Here is a 17,593-nt window from a genome sequence, read left to right as displayed (position 1 = left end):
TTGTTGTTCCACTTACATTTCAGGGTCGGAAGACAGTGTGATGAGAGCCGGCACCACTCTCTGAGCTACCAGCGTCTCATTCACCCCCTTCACGAGCAGCTGTTCGGATTGGACAGAGCCAGGCGTGATGTCACAGAGGTGGGCGGGGCATTGGGACAAGAGCGAGCAACACCGCCAATAGATAGAGAGAAAAGGGAGGGGAAAAAAAGAAGCAAAACACAAAAGGAGAGGGGAAAAAGAAAAGAAAAAACAAACACAAAAAGATAGGAAGAAAGTGATATACAATGCCAAAAACCATAGCTGCAAGGCACGGAACGGCACTGCATGTATCGAGCAAGTGTGTACACACACACACAATCACTATCACAGACACGCAAACAAAAACACACACACACACACACACACACATACATGCACACGTATGTATGCAGAAGGAATGGCGAAGCCAACATAGCTAAACTGCACAAATAATTTTACATCTCTTTCCACAGACTCCAGGTCAGATTAGTATTTAATACATTTTAAATTGATAAAATGGTTGACAAATCTGATCTGAGATCTGTGGTAGAGGACCACAATTCAACCCACAGTTTCAGCAATGGTGGACAGCTAGTCACTATGGAATGGTGACAGTGGGGTGTGTTGGGAAAGGGCAAGTACTTCACAAAACGGGGGCATGAATACAGCCTACCACTCCTCCTCCCCCAAGTTTAGAACAATGATACCTAGATCATCATTCCAATATTTGACCTAAAGTGTGCACAGATCTCAAAAGGACAGGGAGATGTGATATGTTATGGTGGTTTAGGCCAGGACTTTTGCCTTGACAACGTGGCAAGAACAAAAACAAGGAAACTGTTGTCGCCCTTGACAAATAGTAGTAGTATTATATTTCAACAAGAAGAAAAAGTTAAAAACAATATTCATGAGAAAACATTTCTGATTGAATTATACTTTCCAACAACACTGAAAAGGAACAGGCCTTGAACTCTTTTTGACTATATGTTCAGGTTGCTGACTTTAGTCTTTCTCTGACATGCAGCAGATATTTATATAGTCCACTCTGAGACCAGTGCACAGTGAAATGTCTGATGTCACTCACTGACTAGGAGGGTCTAGTCATACAGATTGAACCAGGCCACTTATGAGCTACAGTAGACTTTATTCACCAATTGCATGTTAAACAGCAGGAATAGCAAGCAGAGCTAGCACATGTACAGCAAAAAGGTAAACATGAATATAGTATCTATAATGTAGGACTGCACAATTGTGTATGACTGCAATTTTGTCTCAATAATACACTACATATAATTATATTAAAAATGCATTGTCTATTGTGAAATTTAGATGCTTTAATAGGATAATTAAATAATTACAGATAATCACACAAAACACAACTAATTAATCTAAATGACCATTGTATCCATAACTGTGCAGCCGTGTTATATTCTACTACTATATATAGCGTAAACATTTACTCTTATGTCTTGCTAACATGTAAAAAAGAACATGTGTCATTGTTGATACAAATTAAGGTAAAATTTATATCTGATAAACAATCCAAACATCTGTGTGTGTGTGTGTGTGTGTGTGTGTGTGTGTGTGTGTGTGTGTGTGTACGTGTGTGTGTTTTCTACCTCAAACATCCGTGCTGCAGTACACCGTACTAGTGCAGAGGTATGGACTACCCCATACCACAGAACAGTGAGCAGCAGTTCATGGTACACTGGGTTGGCACTGAAAAGAGAGCATAACATAAATACTGGGTAATATTGTGGCAGCTGTCAACCAACAACTGACTTTCAAAACTGTGAGAGAATAGTTTTTTTTTTCCTGCATTTCAATTAGTCTATACAGAAGGAAGTGTGTGTTTAAGCAAGTCGTCATATTTTTTAAGAGGAGATATTTTGTATCACAAAAAAACAACAAGTAAATACAAATGCAACATATTCAATCTGCTGTTGTAAAACTCATTACCTAGACCATTGTTAACATTGTGAATGTGTGAAGCTTGAATCTAGCATCACTCTGAACTTCACCATCATATTACATCAATTAAGATTTTCAGAGCAGTTACATTACTCAAGCATGTTAAAATTTGTTTGAAACCATCTGTAATAGTTTTTAACATATCAGCTACTAGAATTGATCAGCTTTTATGTGTGTCAGCATCGGTTTTTCTCAAAGATTATGCCATTTGTTGCGTGCGTGCGTGCGTGCCTCACCCCAGCTCTACAAAGGAGGCCTTCAGGCTGTCAAGAGGTGCATGGGACAGAGACAGGGTTGTCATAACATCCTCCAGGAAACCCACCAACAACTTGCGATCTTCATCCTGTACAGAAATCATAGAATGTTTATCAGTTACATCATGTAGGCAAGAAATACATTAGAATCTACATTATAATATGTACATATGTGTGCACGTTTCTACAGATCAGTTACAGTATTTGGGGACAGCATAAAATCTTTTGTCAGCATGAGTTGTAATGTGTTGCTCTGAACAATGTTTTGTTGGAAGTGTTGTGTTGAAAGGTAAATTAATTTATAAATACATTTTGTGAACCTAAAATCAAAACAAGAAACAAAAACATGTGGTGGCTTGATGTGTTTTTAGTTTCTTTTAAGTGGAATTTCCCTTGTGACAAAGAAATGACTCAAAATGTAATGTAGTTCACACTCTACATAAATACTATGACATAAACGAAAGAATAGGGGCCAAAAATACTCAATACATCAACTTCAATTCACTCACTCTATTATTTGGCTGAAATCTGCTATTAACTTACCTGGTTATAACAAGTAAGTACTCCAGTGGCATAGATGGGGACTGTAGCTTTAGTGAGAATATCGTTCCCTGCTGAAACATCTGACAGAGGAATAAAACAGAACAAAATAGGTAAACATTTCCCTGTATGCACAATTTTGGGTCACGCATGCACGCACGTACGTATTTTAATAACTTCTTTATTTTTGTTTTAATGATTTAGTTTTTTAACTATTTATCTGATTAATTAGTCAAAATTCTTACTGTCGGTTAACAGTTAAACAGTTAATCATTAACTACCCTAACCCTATATCATGTGAATTACCATTATCTGCTTTGCCCAATTAATCAGGGACATTACAAATACACCAACGTACATTTAAACATGACAGGACATGATTAGGTAAGGTACAGTCTAGTATATTGTACTAGGCATTTGGTAGCATGACGGTGTCTGTAACAAAGTGTCTAGCATGCATTACATCCTTGTGGTTTTACAAAAATCTACTGAAAAGGATGACTGGGTCACACTGACATAGGGCTGGGTGATAAATCGATTTCATCGATTAACTCGAATGTGTAGTTAACGTTGATTTGTTTAAATGAAAAAAAAAACGACGCTTCCCTCGTCCCCTGCCTGTCATGATAACAAATTTTGCTGGACGATAAATTGTCCCAGAAATTATTGCGATAAACGATAATATTGTCGTTGAGAGACCATTTTCATCTAATATAATGATAATGGCATAATAATGCAGGTACACCTTTTCAAAGATCAATAAACTTTTATTTCTAAAGAATATTTAACACTGGAACTGGAAGACATTTTAAATATCCACAATATGTCTTTGATCTCTTTAGTATGTCGTCTTTCACGCTATTGTTTGCCGTTTGTGACACGTATGTTCTCCCAGGTAATTCATAGCCTGCTGGCTGTCAAATGTTTGCAGCATTCCTCGAGTGTTTGTGGGATAGACTACAGACTCTGTACTACATTTAACAATTATTTAACACTAAATATTACATTTAAATAATATATAATAAATAAATTAAATCTATCTATATGGCTATCTGCCACATGGCGAGTAAATGTTTGTAGCAAAATAGTTCTGTTTTTCAGTCTTCATTTTGGCGAAGGTGCGGCTTCTGCTCCTCTGCAGGTCGGGCCCACACACACACACACACACACACACACACACACACACACACACACACACACACACACACACACACACACACACACACACACACACACACACACACACACACACACACACACACACACACACACACACACACACACACACACACACACACACACACACACACACACACACTCCGTGTCCGCGGACAGCTGTAGGCTTGTACCGTTAATGTTCTGTGCATTGTCAAACACATGCAGCCACTTTCCTGAAACCGCTTGCGAGACTGACACAAGTCCACAGCGGTGTGTATGTCCGAGCCTAGTACCCTATATTTATCCGAGCCTGTCCCCCCCCCCAAACAAACAAGCATGCAAATGGTAATTATCATGGCCAGAAAAATTATCGAGCTCATTTTTTTTATCGTGCGATTAATTGATTTATTGACTATCGTGACAGGCCTACCCCTCGGGGCTCCCGTAGTTCTGAATGGGCTCAGCCCTCCCCCCGCTAGGGGGGGGGGCGATACTGTGAACTTTTTACTTGTAACGTCACCATCATTGAATCATTTTGTCATTTCGCCTTTAGTTAGTTGATTATGATTAGGATAAAACACAGGACAAAGATTTTAGGCAAATCGAAATGTTATTTACTAACTAGAACAATATAAAACAATGTAACGGTATAAAAATAATAAAATAATATATGTGTATATTTTTGAGTTCCAGTGAAACAATTATGATTTTTTTCAACTGGCTGAATTTATGATAGTAGTTCTATCAGTCTGCTAAAATTGCCTCTCTGATCACTGTGAACAGCATTGCTTAATGCTGGAGATTACCTGGATACCTGAAAATCCTCTGCCAGAGACTCTGTCTCTGTGTTGGGGGTCTGGTTTGGGGTTCTGCCCCCTCCTCAACTTTTTTTGCAGCTCGGAGTTCTCTCTCGGGTGACTTAATGCTTTAATGTGTTTATGCAAATTGGTGGTGTCACCACAGTGGCAAATTACTTTTTTTGCACACATCACATGTGGAAGTGTCTGTATCAGCTGGAGTGAATACTCAACACAGCGCTTCTCCGGCAGAGCAGGGAGCGGGAAGGGGCAGAGAGAGAGAGAGAAAGAGAGAGAGAGAGAGAGAGAGAGAGAGAGAGAGAGAGAGAGAGATGCGCTGTTTGCACACTGTGCACAGATTTGGAGAGACGCTGTGCTCGCATGAACTCGGATAGAAACTAGAACAAAAGTATCGATCTCATCACAACAGTATCGATCCGATACCAATACTCATCTTGGTATCGATACTATCGATATTTAGATCGATACGCCCAGCCCCACCCCCCGAACGTTTGCCATAGAGATACACAAAAAACATGGCAGCGACAGGGACTAACATTAGTTCTTTTCTTACTAGTCATTTCATTACTTACTTAACCGTAAGGACCGGCAGCTCGTGGTGCTCTGTACCTGGCTGACAGTCACCTATTCTCGGATAACTGAACCACCAACTACAGCTGACCTGACGGAGCACCATCCGGAGCACCAGAGCTGGTATTGAGGAACTCTGTTGCGGCTCAACACATCTACTATACCGCTGGTACGACGATCTGTGACGGAGGTCTGTAGCTGCTTGAACAACTAGCAATCGCCGCTTTGTAGCACGGAACTCCTCTTCGACGTTTTTTTTTACCGCTAGTTACTATGAAGGAGCTTGCTCCAGGTATGCTGCATTCAAGAGACCATGGGACTTTAATGTACGTTACTCAGCAACAGGTGAAAATAGGGGCAAAGTTGCGCGACTAAAGTCAAAATGATTTGAACTTTTGGCAAGGAACGAGAAGTGAATTACCTGTATGTGTGAAAACAGCTTTATTGAATATATATCTTAATTATATAATTTTGTCATTCCCCCCCAAAACAATGGTAGGGAAAACACTCAAAATAATTTATATTTCCACACATTTGGCATGAATAATCATAATGGTATACATGCCCCATGTGTGTGTATGAGTCATAACAAAATAAAGTTAAAACTTGTTTTGAACAATTTCTTTGTCATCTGCAGATTGATTTTAAGGAGGGAGGGGGAATCCATTTAAATCTTAAATCAGATTTTTTGTGAAGAAATTGGGGATTTTTTTTTTTTGGCCATATCACCCAGCCCTACACTGACATAAACACAGACTAGGAACCAGTACAAAACACATTTCATAAATGGCCACAATACCAAAGCTAAATCACTTGGCAGCCAGTTCAGACCAAGCACCTCTTATAACTACAGAAACATGTCCGGAATCCATAAAAAAAAAAAGAGGGGAACACCCATAACTGACTCCAAATAGCTTGTTTACATCAACACTGTCTGCGCCTGAACTCCACCTACCAACATTCTCTTGAGAGAGCTGAGAACATCTTACAACAAATGCACATCTGTGTGTTTATGTGTAGGTTTAATCTGCACTCACCAACATTCTCTTCAGATAGTCGGAGGATCTCTTGAAACTGTGGTTTAACCTATAAGGGTCATGAGGATAAACAAAATGTCATCACTACATTTATAAATATCATTGAAATTTAAATGAAAAAGTTACTCTGTAGTGAGTACTAAACAAATATTTCAGAAAAAAATAAACAGTATTTTGCATCATTTCTGACAGGTCTAATGTTGCTTAAGTGAAAAGTGAAGTATTGCTTTGTGAGAATTTTAGATAAATGTGTGAATGCTAGGACATAATAAAACAAAAATAGTGCATACATTTCAAACTTAGAATTTAGACACTTGAAATGGCTGAAAATGTATAAATAGTAGCACAGTATTTTGCGTTCTCAGGGGAATGTTTAATTTCTAGTCATATAGGGCTGGATATCGTTCAAAAATATTCGATACCAATACCGTGACTTCAATACCTGTTCCTACACTATGCTTTTTTCTATACCAATTTTATAAAACAAAGATAAATTACTGTGCGTAACAAAGTTTTTCCTGCGCGTCCCTACGGCGTGTAACGTTAGACAGCCAATCATAAACATTACATCTTGGTAGATGCATGTTGCATGCTTATTGGCTTACTGACGCTAATGAGATTTACACCTTGTGATGAATGACCAGGCATTTTTTGATACCCTGTACTTTAGAGGCAATTCGGTCAGTGCCTAAAAAGTATTGAATTCGGTACCCAGCCTTAGAGTCATATGGCTCTACCTTAGTGTTGGTAAAAATCTTGCCGAAGGTGCGACAGAGCCTCCAGAAGAAGCGAGAGAACTCATGTACGCAGGTCGATGATGTCACATTGATACGACCCACGATCTCTATGAGCTGCGGGAGGCTGGAGACAGAGCAGAGCAGGGTGTGTGATTGTTTGTGTATGCTTTTGTGATACCATGTGCAAAGCTGTCTGTGTATACTGTATATATGACTTGGGTGTGTGCATTTCTCACAGTTGGTTGACCACCCATAGCAGGCTGTCCCAGCCGGTGGTTCCTTCATGTTCTAGCTGGTAGTCGTAGAGTAGCAGCAGGGCACTCAGCATCTCCCTGCTGCCGATGATGGTCGCCACGTCCTGGAGGGGAGAAGCTGGCCTGGGGAACCGGGTCACTGCAGGACCAAAGACACATGAACAGAATAGAAACTAAGGAAAAGTACCGCTTTAACAATTACTACTTCATCTTGTTACTTCTGTGTGTGTGTGTTTGTGTCCTACCCTCTATTGCAGGTATGTCTCCGGTGAGTTTGGCTCTGCTGGTGAATGGTGCGCTCTGCAGCACCACAGCAAACAGAGGAGGGGTGAGAGACTGCAAGGCCGACAGGAACACGTGTAGCTTGTGTTCATCCAGACCGTGCTCTCCTTGCTACAGAAAGAGGGAGGTATAGAGGGAGGTACAAAAGGCAAACGAGAAATAAAGAAAGCAAAAGTGAGGAAGTGCAACTAATTGTTTGTATGGTGCCAAAATCTGTAGCTTGGAAATAAAGTGTTGTTATATGTACCATCAACACAACATTAATGCTTTTGTAGATTGCATTAGTATGTAGTAATGAGAGAGATCAAGGAGGACAAGAGGCTATTCATATGGTGTGTTCATCCAGACTTCTTTATAGGGTAGAATATACACATGTTCAAAATACACATTGCTTGTAGTATTGGATACTTTCCTTACAATGTTTACCTACATTACCAATGACTTTCTGGTACATATTTAAAGAATGTTGCTATAATTTCACACATTTGCTCTGAATATTCTTTTCCTCTCATTTACTGCACATCACATGTCTTGAACATACAGTGTTGTACACATCATTTGGATGTCTTTGGCTCAACAAACTCAATGTTTTACTATCAGGAGGGGGGGGAAGAAAGGCTCCAGAAAGGTTTTAGGTCCAGCCATGAAGTTACAGTACATGCACACAGGCACTTACCATAAGTAGTTTCTCTATACGTGCCAATAGAGAAGGGATGAGTGCAGTTTGCAGGGTGCCCAGCTCTGTGGTCCAGGCAGCAAAGGCAGGAATGAAGACCTGGTGGACTGCACTGACCACCCGCTCTGATGGGTCCCCAAGTGACAGCAGCATCAGCTCAAAACCCTGGAAGACACACAGTTATGTGCAGGAGATGAGCATGAAGATTTACATTCGATTTGAGCATTTTACAGGAACAGCAAAGTTAACCCCTGAGGCTATTTTACTGTTCGTTTTTACATTGTTGCTGTAACACTGTTTTAAGAGAAACAGAGAGTTGAACACTTTACCTTTGCGTTCTGACACACTTTCCTCTCATAACACACATACCTGGGAGTATTTGTCAGGGTCATCTATGTAACCCATGATGATACCTAGACTCTTGACCACAGCCTCTCTGACCATGTCAGCCTTATCCTCAGCTAGCATCTGCTGCAACATGGACAAAACCAAGGAGCTACGGATCTCCTTCTGCAGAGACAGAAAAACAGCAAAACAGATAGAGAGCTCATTTATATTTTGATTAATCTATATTACATGTAAAATCTCTTTTTAATTCTGTATGCACAATTTGCTCTTACAGGCAGGTATGGTGCTAAGGCTCCACAGGACTCTGCCACCAACAATCTCCTCTCTGGATATTTGTGGTTAATCTGTAGAAGAAGAGTGCAAGATTTAAAGGAAAAAGTGTTAAAAGAAATACAGGAACAAAAGTTGAAAGGAAGGGAGAAGTAGACTGGAGGGCAGCCACCATGGAATGGAAACAACTTGAATATCATCAACATGCTGACCCTGTGGAAACCGCTATTGGTCTTTCTCAGCCTCCAAACTTCTGGCAGCTGTTGTTCCCATAAATGTGTTGCATGAGGTGACAAGGAAAACAAGACCGCTATCACATATAAGTCAGGGACACCATGGAGGTAATGATAGTGATTTTCAGTCAGAACATGCAATTACAACAACATTGAATTGGCATGCTCACTAAATACAAGACACAACTCTGATTTGTTTCTAATATATTGCACAATGAAATATTTTTGCATTAGAACTTTGAACATTTCTTGCAAAAATAATTTGTCGTTAGTACTAATTTCCTTTAAGTCAAATCTACATAGGTAAGTGACAAAGGGGAAACATCAACAAAAATAGCCATGGTTATTATTGCTATAGTCTCTGTACTGAAATAGAACAGAGAAACATCCCCCGCGAAGTGGAAATTAAGTGTCACAGAAGGCTTAAGGAAAAAAAACAACAACTCAAAAACAAAAAAAATGTCACAATAAAAAAAAAGTCAACTTGGGCAAGTACTGCATTTGTGTGGGCGAAGCCCTTGTTGTATTACCACTGCAGAAAATTAGCGAAAGCATATTCAATAACAAAGGCCACCTGCAATGTATGCACTGTACCTGTTCCCAGCACTGAGGAAGTAGTTCAGCCTCGACACGTGTGGGACCCACGTGCCTTGCAAACGCAACACACCCTGTCAAGATCATTTGTCTTAAAAACACACACACACACACACACACACACACACACACACACACACACACACACACACACACACACACACACACACACACACACACACACACACACACACACACACACACACACACACAGAGAGAGAGAGAGAGAGAGAAACATGAGAGAAACATAGGAGACGCTGCTGAATAAAGTCATAGTTTTCTATCTTGGGGCTAAACAATCCTCAGTAAGAAGTCAATCAGCCAGCATAATGAATATTGCATACTGTTCTGTCTGTACACACACAGAAACACACACACCTCTGCTCATCATCTGGTCTCTTGATTAGGTTGAAGAGGATGTGGAGGAGCTGGTCTCTCTCTTTAGGCTCTGGGTGAAGGCAGGCGGTACATAAGATGAGTGGGATCAACTCCTGAAGGAGAAACAAGGAGAGAGAAACAGAGAGAGATGTGGCATCAGTTTAGATTACTTTGCAAAAAGAAAGGGAGGTTGAAACACACAGGCAAAGCATTGTCGGTAGCAGTCAAGCAGGGCCTGGAAGTCAATTGAGGACGGGGAGTAGGAAACAGGTAGGTGTTCATTAAAAAGAGGAGAGAAAATTGGAAAAGTCACAGGAAAAAAAAGAAACACGGGGGTCACCTTTGAAACAAAAAGGAGTCCGTCAACACCAGTGAAAACATGCTTACCTTCAATACCTTGTTGATGTTATACCTTGACTCATTTGTCTTTTGAGTCACGCACATACAATTAGAGCCACGTACTGTAGAAACATAAATAGTGCATGCACACACAGCTGCATTTAGACAGACACATGTATACCTATTGAACTAGTTCCCCTACTACAACACAGCTCTATCCCAGAGTTCAGATAGAGTTTACGGACCTTCCAGCCAGAGGGGAGAGAGCTCAGCTGCCCTTGATACAGGGCCTCCATGGCCAAATTGTGGTCAGCCCTAAATTCCCGCCACACACACACCCAAATTAGAGAGTGCATACAGAGTTAAAAATATGTTTTTTCAAACAAACTATTTTTTTCCCAGGAAGATATCATAGTTTCCTGCCAAGTGCTGGAAGACCGTGCAAAACCCCAACGCTGGACAGACAGATGGACTTGACAGAGACACTTGGGTAAAGATAGGCTGTGATGAGTCACTCGCTCAATGCTGGACCAGCCCTCTGAAGTCAGTGCCATTGGCTATCTTATAAAAAGTAAAAATATGGAATTTAAGCATCAGTGGGTCATTTTAAGTGGTTACATAACAAGTTCAATATGGGTGAAATCAGTTCAAGCGTCAAAAAGCTACAAAAGACTACATATTAACTGAATTCGGGCACATTTAACTGTCACATTGAATAATCTTCTGCGCTGGCCTCTGAAAATACCATCAAGAGAGATTTTTGGAGACTTGACAGCACTGGCCTGATAAAACAAATAAAGGAATTCAGCACACATCTGAAAAGCCAGAACCCATGCTGACCCTGTTCTATTTCTGTGCATACTCCTGTGTTTCTGATGGGAAGACTTCTTCAGGAGGGTAAACATCTGACCAGTGCTGGATAAACATTGTGGGCAGGTAGAGTGGACAGCACGACGCCAGGACCCAGAGGCCAAGGGAACTGATGCTTTACTTCAAAGAGCCGAGGGACTGCGCGTTCCAGTCCGAGGACCACTATGTGCAAGACTCTGCATCAAATGTTGATTTCCACATTCACATTCCATCTTAACAAGTCTTATCTGAATCTTTATTATAAAATGGAATTTCTTTGTTAACCGTCTCGCATTCAAATAATCAAATGAAGTGCAAAAATGCTGTGTTTAACATCAAAAGAACATAAGAACACAGGAGATTCCCAGATACACTGATGAATATCTCGTTTGCAGCTAAATCCACACATACAATCATCATACAATGCAGCGTCACTATGCCCTAGTGGGCATTCACACCAAGAAAAGTAATCTGAAAGTGACGTCCTGTTATGTAGACTTTAGAGTAGACTTTAGTATACTTTATATTTCACAATTTCTGTTTTCGGTCAGATCGTTCACAGATTTTGACGTTTCCGACCGCACTTGAAGGCAGCTTATTTCACGGGGGAATGAGAGAGAAAAAGAGAAAGAGAAAGAGAAAGAGAGAGAGAGAGAGAGAGAGAGAGAGAGAGAGATAAGAGATGAGCGAGACTTAGCTAGTGCTTTGTTGTTGCAGGAAACATTCAGCTATTACACAAACTCCCAGACAGTTCAGTGCTTGTGTTTTAAAACTTTGTTGTGGCAGCGATAAAGGCAGGGATGTTTCCTGTTTACCGTACGGGAATCTCACACCACCTCAAACCATAGCTCAAAACACACCGACAAGTCTGATCGCTGGTTACATAACTGGCTACCACAGCGTGACGTGGGGTTTTGCGTTTCTCCAAAAGTTGAGTCGGTCTCAACTTTTCGCCGCCGGCCCACTGCGTTTTTTTGAGTGTCGCCCCCCCCCCACACACTAAACACACTACCCCCATCCAAAACGAATGGAAAGACCTGCGTTTTTGCCGGACCGTCTGTTGGCCGTCGCAGGCAGTGTGATATTCTATGGGTTATGATTTTAGATTTTTTTTTATGTGACTTGCTACACATGCTTCTCTCCTCCAGGTGCCTGTTGTTTTCAATCGATTTCCTTTTGTTTTTCATCCATACTGACTTTCTACTGCATTATCAGACAACCCAGAATTTGAGAACAAACACACAGCAAATGTCCTCAACGTCAACTCCTAATCTTTTGTCTCATAACAGCCCTGATAAAGCTGTCAACATTCTTTGTCTTGCCAGTAGTTCGTTAAAGATCACAGTTAATCTGGCCAGTAGAAAAAGGAAGTCAGTTGTTACAGCATACATTTACTTTCTTCATAGTGATTATTCTTGAAAAGCACATATTTACTGTATATGCAATAGGATTAAGAAAATAGTGCAGTAGCTGATGACCACAAATCAAGCCTCTTTCACTAAAAGAAAAAGAAAATACAACCACATTGCATAAATTACAGTACAGTGCAGTATATTGAGGAAAAACACAATGTTTAATGATTTACAGTGTCTGATATTACAGCCAGGTGGCAGGCAGAGTTTTAATGCATCCTTCCAACGTTTCAAGCCAAACACCTTTTGTTCTTAAGTGGGTGTCGCATTCAGACAACTAAAGGTGTGTCTCCAGGCTTGGGGTGGTTAGAAAGCTTCAAGTTGCGAGATGGAAGTGTGAGCAGCTGTGTGTGTGTGTATGCAATGTCATGGTTGAATCTAACGGATATAGTACAAAGTCCACACCACTCAGACCCAGAGGCTAAAATGTTCTGCTGTGTTTTAATCTTCGCCATCCCCCAGTTTGTCTATCTTGATTTTGCAAAAAGATTAAGCTCTCTTTATAACTGTCAGAAGTTGACTAAAACAACAACAACATTGTGATATGCAAAGCAGCCTGACTGAAAACTACCCTAACCAGACTTACCTCTTTCAAAACACTCGTGTTCAAAAACACACATTTTGTCTTATTGAGTTTCAACACATGGGGCCCTGTTTTAACGATCTAAGCGCATAGCGCAGGTGCGTTTAGGGCGTGTTTGTACCTTGGCGCATTGCTATTATGATGGTGGGTTTGAACCGTAATATTTTTATATTTAATATTTAAATATTTGCATGTTTGTGTGCTGCTGCGCTTTCCTGTGTGTGTGTAACAAGCATAGTGTGCGCGCGCTGTGTACGAACCTAGGCACATTTGACTAATTCGCTGTTAAAATAACAATGAAATGCTGCGCTATTGACTTTAGACCAGGTTTTTGTTGGTCAATGGCGCGATCACTTCCCGCTGCCTCAAGATAGCAATACGCCAAGAATTCACCTGAACACACCTCCCTGTAAGACCAGCACGCCCATGGGTGCAAAGATGGGCGCAGGTGCATTTGCTCTTTAAACGACGTGGGCGTAGGACGGGAAATTGACAACTGCGTCGGTCTTAAACTAGCAAAGACACTTGCGTCGGGCTTTGCGCTGCGCCGGGTGCAAGATAGATAAAATTCTGGTGCAAATTACATACAAATGGACACACACAGTAAACAGAACACCTGTGTGGGTGTCTGCATTATAGCTTTCAAGAAGTAATAGCTTGTTGATGTCTAATCAATTTTACTGTAAAGTCTCCTTCCCTGCTCTTCTCAGAAGAAATGAATATTCAAATTGTGAAAACAAAAGCAAACATGTTCCCCAAAAAGCTGTTTTACCTTAACCTGGAATATCACTGCACACCTCATATCGAGGACTTAAAAAAAAAAAGCCATATAAACATGAAGCTACTTTTAAATAGGTTGCTAGAAAATGTTATCAGATTAATTAAAGTCACTCCAGAATCTCAAAAGCCACTTCAGCAAATAAATCAGATGAGGAACCAATCAGAAAATGCTAGAATAAAGATACATACATGACCCACCTACTGTAAGGCTAAAACTGCATACATTAAACCATCTTTGCATACTAGTTCAGGTTTTGGCTATAAATCCATTTCTTTTTATGACAATGCTAGATAGCATAACGTCCTTAACATTTTACAGAAATGTCAGAGCCAATTATAATTAATGAAAATAACAATTCTGGCAAGTCAGCCCCGAATATGGCAGCAGTTGTAGCGAACAGGAGCTGGGCATTAGTATATTTTAGGTCTACATGTCATGTGAGAACCATGCAGATGAGTGTGTGAAAGACTCACCTGGCAAAGATGTGCAACCATTCTCTAGAAGAGAGGCATGCATGAGAGTGAGAGAATGAGTGAGACGAAAAGAGAAGAGTAAAAATAAAACCAGTAAATGCAAAAGGCAAAACACCAGAGGAGAAATGATGACGACACTGGTGAAAACAAACGCCGTCATAAAAGAAGGTGAAATTCCCAATCAATAGATAGACACAAGTCAGCTGGGTGTTTGCAGGGTTACGAAAGTCTATGATTGGCACTGCAAATGTCTAAATGAGCGCTTTATTCCTTAAGCTTCCTGTCAGAAGACAGGCCGAGGGCGTAACAAGATGAAAGGTGCTAAGTGCAGCATTAGTACATTAGGTTAAATTGAGACATTAGTATGATTATCATAAACAAACCAGCAATCACACCAATTACATCACAGCCAAGTACACTACGCTGCATGTGAGTTGGATTTTGGGAATGCCTTGTGGCACAAACCAAGAAGAGGGTGGTGTTCTTTCAAAGCAAACATCTTTCTTACAATAACAGATGGTGAAATGGGTGAATCACCAACAGAAAAAACACTTTCATCATGTTTAACCCCTTCGGTAAGGGTTGTTAAGAATTGGTTCACTGCCCATTTAGGAAGACATAGTTTGGATGGGAATTTGCAAGCTGAAGATGACTGGTTTCTCTGTAAGGTTCCCGAAATGTTCACCTTGCTTAGCCCTGCTGCTGTGTGTGTATCTATTGGATCCTACGAGCAGAAGACTGTGATGATGACAATAATGGACGGGGTACAGGGAGGAGGAGAAGAGGAGCTACGGAAGTGGGGTTACCTCTCGTTTAGCAAGCAGGACGTTAGGGACGATGTGAGGGAGGCAGCGGCCCAGCATTAACATCACACTCTCCTCGCTGTCTGCTATACGAGACACCTGGAAATGAGAGGAGGATTATGTACTGTACTGTATGCTGTCATGAATATACTGTTTGTGAGTCTACGTGAAAGTGTGCTAACCTCTGCTCCCAGGCGGCTGTCGGAGCACATTCTGCAGAAGGACAGCAGGGCTTGCTGGAAGGCCGGGGATAACTTTCTGCGACATCATAAACAACAAGAGACCAAAAACAGTCACTACTGTCTTTACCACTTCATCTGTACTTCACAACAACTCTGGAGATTGCCCTGACCACTGAATGATTGAGGATTGGACTGGGCCTTCCTGCCAGAGAGCTTAGGGCAGCCAGTCTCCCATGTCACTGCCGTGTATTTCAGTGGAATAAAACAAAGACATCTATAGACAGATGGAGTTTGGCTGAGACATTATTGGGGACCTGTTATAGCAGATGATGACTAACTGGGTTTTGCCACTCATGTTTTGGAACTGTACATGAATCTGATAAAGGGAAATATATAAGAATATATAGGTATATAGTAAACACAGTATTCCATTGACCGAATGATTCACTAGATGTCGGAGCACTAAATATACTACAGCATGGCTGGGATTTTGGTGAGAAAAAAAAAAAATTAATAATAATAATAAATAAATAAATAAATAAATAAATAAATAAATATATATATATATATATATATATATATATATATATATGTGTGTGTGTGTTATGTATATGTTCATATATTTAAGAAGAAAAGTGAAAAGTTCTGTGCTGTTGTATTGTCAATTTTGGCTGCATATGCTGATAACTACATCCATCTAGTGGTTACATTTAGTAACTACACCAAGAAGGGCTGTGTGGCAGTAACATGTACAGTTCTGAGTCTGTATACATTTTCTGTATTCTAGATTCAAGTAGGGCGGCAACTGCAACGATTATTTTCATTATAGATTAATCTGGCGATTATTATCTTGATTAATCAATCAATTGTCTGGTCTATGAAATGTCAGAAAATAGTGAAACATGTCCATCCCACTTTCTCAAACTCCAAGGTGATGGCTTTAATGTCTTGTTTTGTCCAAAATCTAAAACTATTTAGTTTAAGATGATATAAAACAAAAATCTCCATATTTGAGAGGCTGAAAACAGCATTTTCTGCCATTTTTGGATGAAAAATGACTAACGATTAATCAATTATCAATATAGATGGCGATTATTTTCCTGTCGATCGACTAATCCTTGCAGCTCTAGATTCAAGAACCTTACAGCAAAAATTTGCAAGGATTGAGTTTGAGAAACTAACGTATCATCCATACAGTGTACCAAGCAACGCACCATCGACAAATTCAACATTATTGATACAAGGATTGCCATTTTTTCTAGCGTCTATTTATATCCGTCTATACAGGAGAGAACAGAATTTTCTGGACTCACCTGTTAGGTTGATCAAACTGGACAGGAGGCCGACTCTTAAGCTTGTTGTGGGACTGTGGGTGAGGGTGTGAAATATTCTGAGAAGAGGGAGGGTCTGGGTTAGTTTCAGGCTCTGAAACCCTCCGGATGTCCAGATACTGGCCGTTATCTGTAGGAGGCTGAGGGCAACATGAGATTAAGTTAGAATAAATGGGTCAAACTACATCAAGAAACGTGTAAAGGTTCACTTTCTATCACTTTTATTTATTGCAGGACACTGGTACTAGTAACACAAGCCTCTGTATTACATATTCAAATTGACCATGTACCACGGCGAGAGGGTCGATGGAGGAAGTGGTGGTTGTGGAGTTCGATATATTGTGGGAGCCCAGGTCCAGAGTGGCCGGAGGTGGGGAGGAGACAGTCCTCTTCAGTGTCTGAATCTCACTGTGACGTAGGGGAAAGGAGACATGAAAGAACCCTGTCAGAAAACACTACATAACTTGTGTTAGTGAAGGAGTGAGTCAACAAGACAAAGCTCTTTCATTCAAAAGCAGTGGTAGAGCAGTTATGTAAAATGCCTCAACAATTTTGGATTGTGGTAAAGCTAATTTGTCTGAATCTTAATAACTCCATGTGGAAGGAAAATAGGTTCCACTCACGTAACAGAGCAGTGCTTGGGGGAAATTTCCATACTGGTTCTACCTCGTGGCCTGTTTTGGTCACAGTTATGGTAATAAT

The 17,593-nt window shown here is 40.5% G+C and overlaps 1 protein-coding gene across 9 annotated transcripts in view; it reads right to left on the bottom strand.

The window, feature by feature from the left end:
* The window catches only part of relch (RAB11 binding and LisH domain, coiled-coil and HEAT repeat containing), a 38,617-nt gene that overhangs the window by 8,592 nt on the left and 12,432 nt on the right, over window positions 1-17,593 (bottom strand). For 3 of the 9 annotated variants that reach the window (XR_005637958.1, XM_039789800.1, XM_039789805.1), the window contains 19 exons: window positions 17,182-17,299; window positions 16,874-17,031; window positions 15,561-15,636; window positions 15,382-15,477; window positions 14,576-14,599; window positions 10,139-10,251; window positions 9,761-9,851; window positions 9,146-9,193; window positions 8,936-9,007; window positions 8,685-8,825; window positions 8,316-8,480; window positions 7,603-7,750; window positions 7,340-7,496; window positions 7,104-7,227; window positions 6,367-6,415; window positions 2,787-2,866; window positions 2,226-2,332; window positions 1,638-1,737; window positions 17-99 (listed from right to left, as the gene is read on the bottom strand). Coding sequence is in view for 8 of the 9 variants with exons in the window: in XM_039789800.1 (XP_039645734.1) it covers window positions 17-99; window positions 1,638-1,737; window positions 2,226-2,332; window positions 2,787-2,866; window positions 6,367-6,415; window positions 7,104-7,227; window positions 7,340-7,496; window positions 7,603-7,750; window positions 8,316-8,480; window positions 8,685-8,825; window positions 8,936-9,007; window positions 9,146-9,193; window positions 9,761-9,851; window positions 10,139-10,251; window positions 14,576-14,599; window positions 15,382-15,477; window positions 15,561-15,636; window positions 16,874-17,031; window positions 17,182-17,299 (1,950 nt within the window). In the remaining variant the exon portion in view is untranslated. The remainder of the gene's footprint in view (window positions 1-16; window positions 100-1,637; window positions 1,738-2,225; window positions 2,333-2,786; window positions 2,867-6,366; window positions 6,416-7,103; window positions 7,228-7,339; window positions 7,497-7,602; window positions 7,751-8,315; window positions 8,481-8,684; window positions 8,826-8,935; window positions 9,008-9,145; window positions 9,194-9,760; window positions 9,852-10,138; window positions 10,252-14,575; window positions 14,600-15,381; window positions 15,478-15,560; window positions 15,637-16,873; window positions 17,032-17,181; window positions 17,300-17,593) is intronic. The other 6 variants (XM_039789804.1, XM_039789807.1, XM_039789801.1 and 3 more) reach the window with 5 other exon arrangements.

Source organism: Perca fluviatilis, chromosome 22 (assembly GCF_010015445.1).
Source record: "Perca fluviatilis chromosome 22, GENO_Pfluv_1.0, whole genome shotgun sequence".
NCBI lineage: Eukaryota > Metazoa > Chordata > Actinopteri > Perciformes > Percidae > Perca > Perca fluviatilis.
This window is presented reverse-complemented; position numbering and strand designations above follow the sequence as displayed.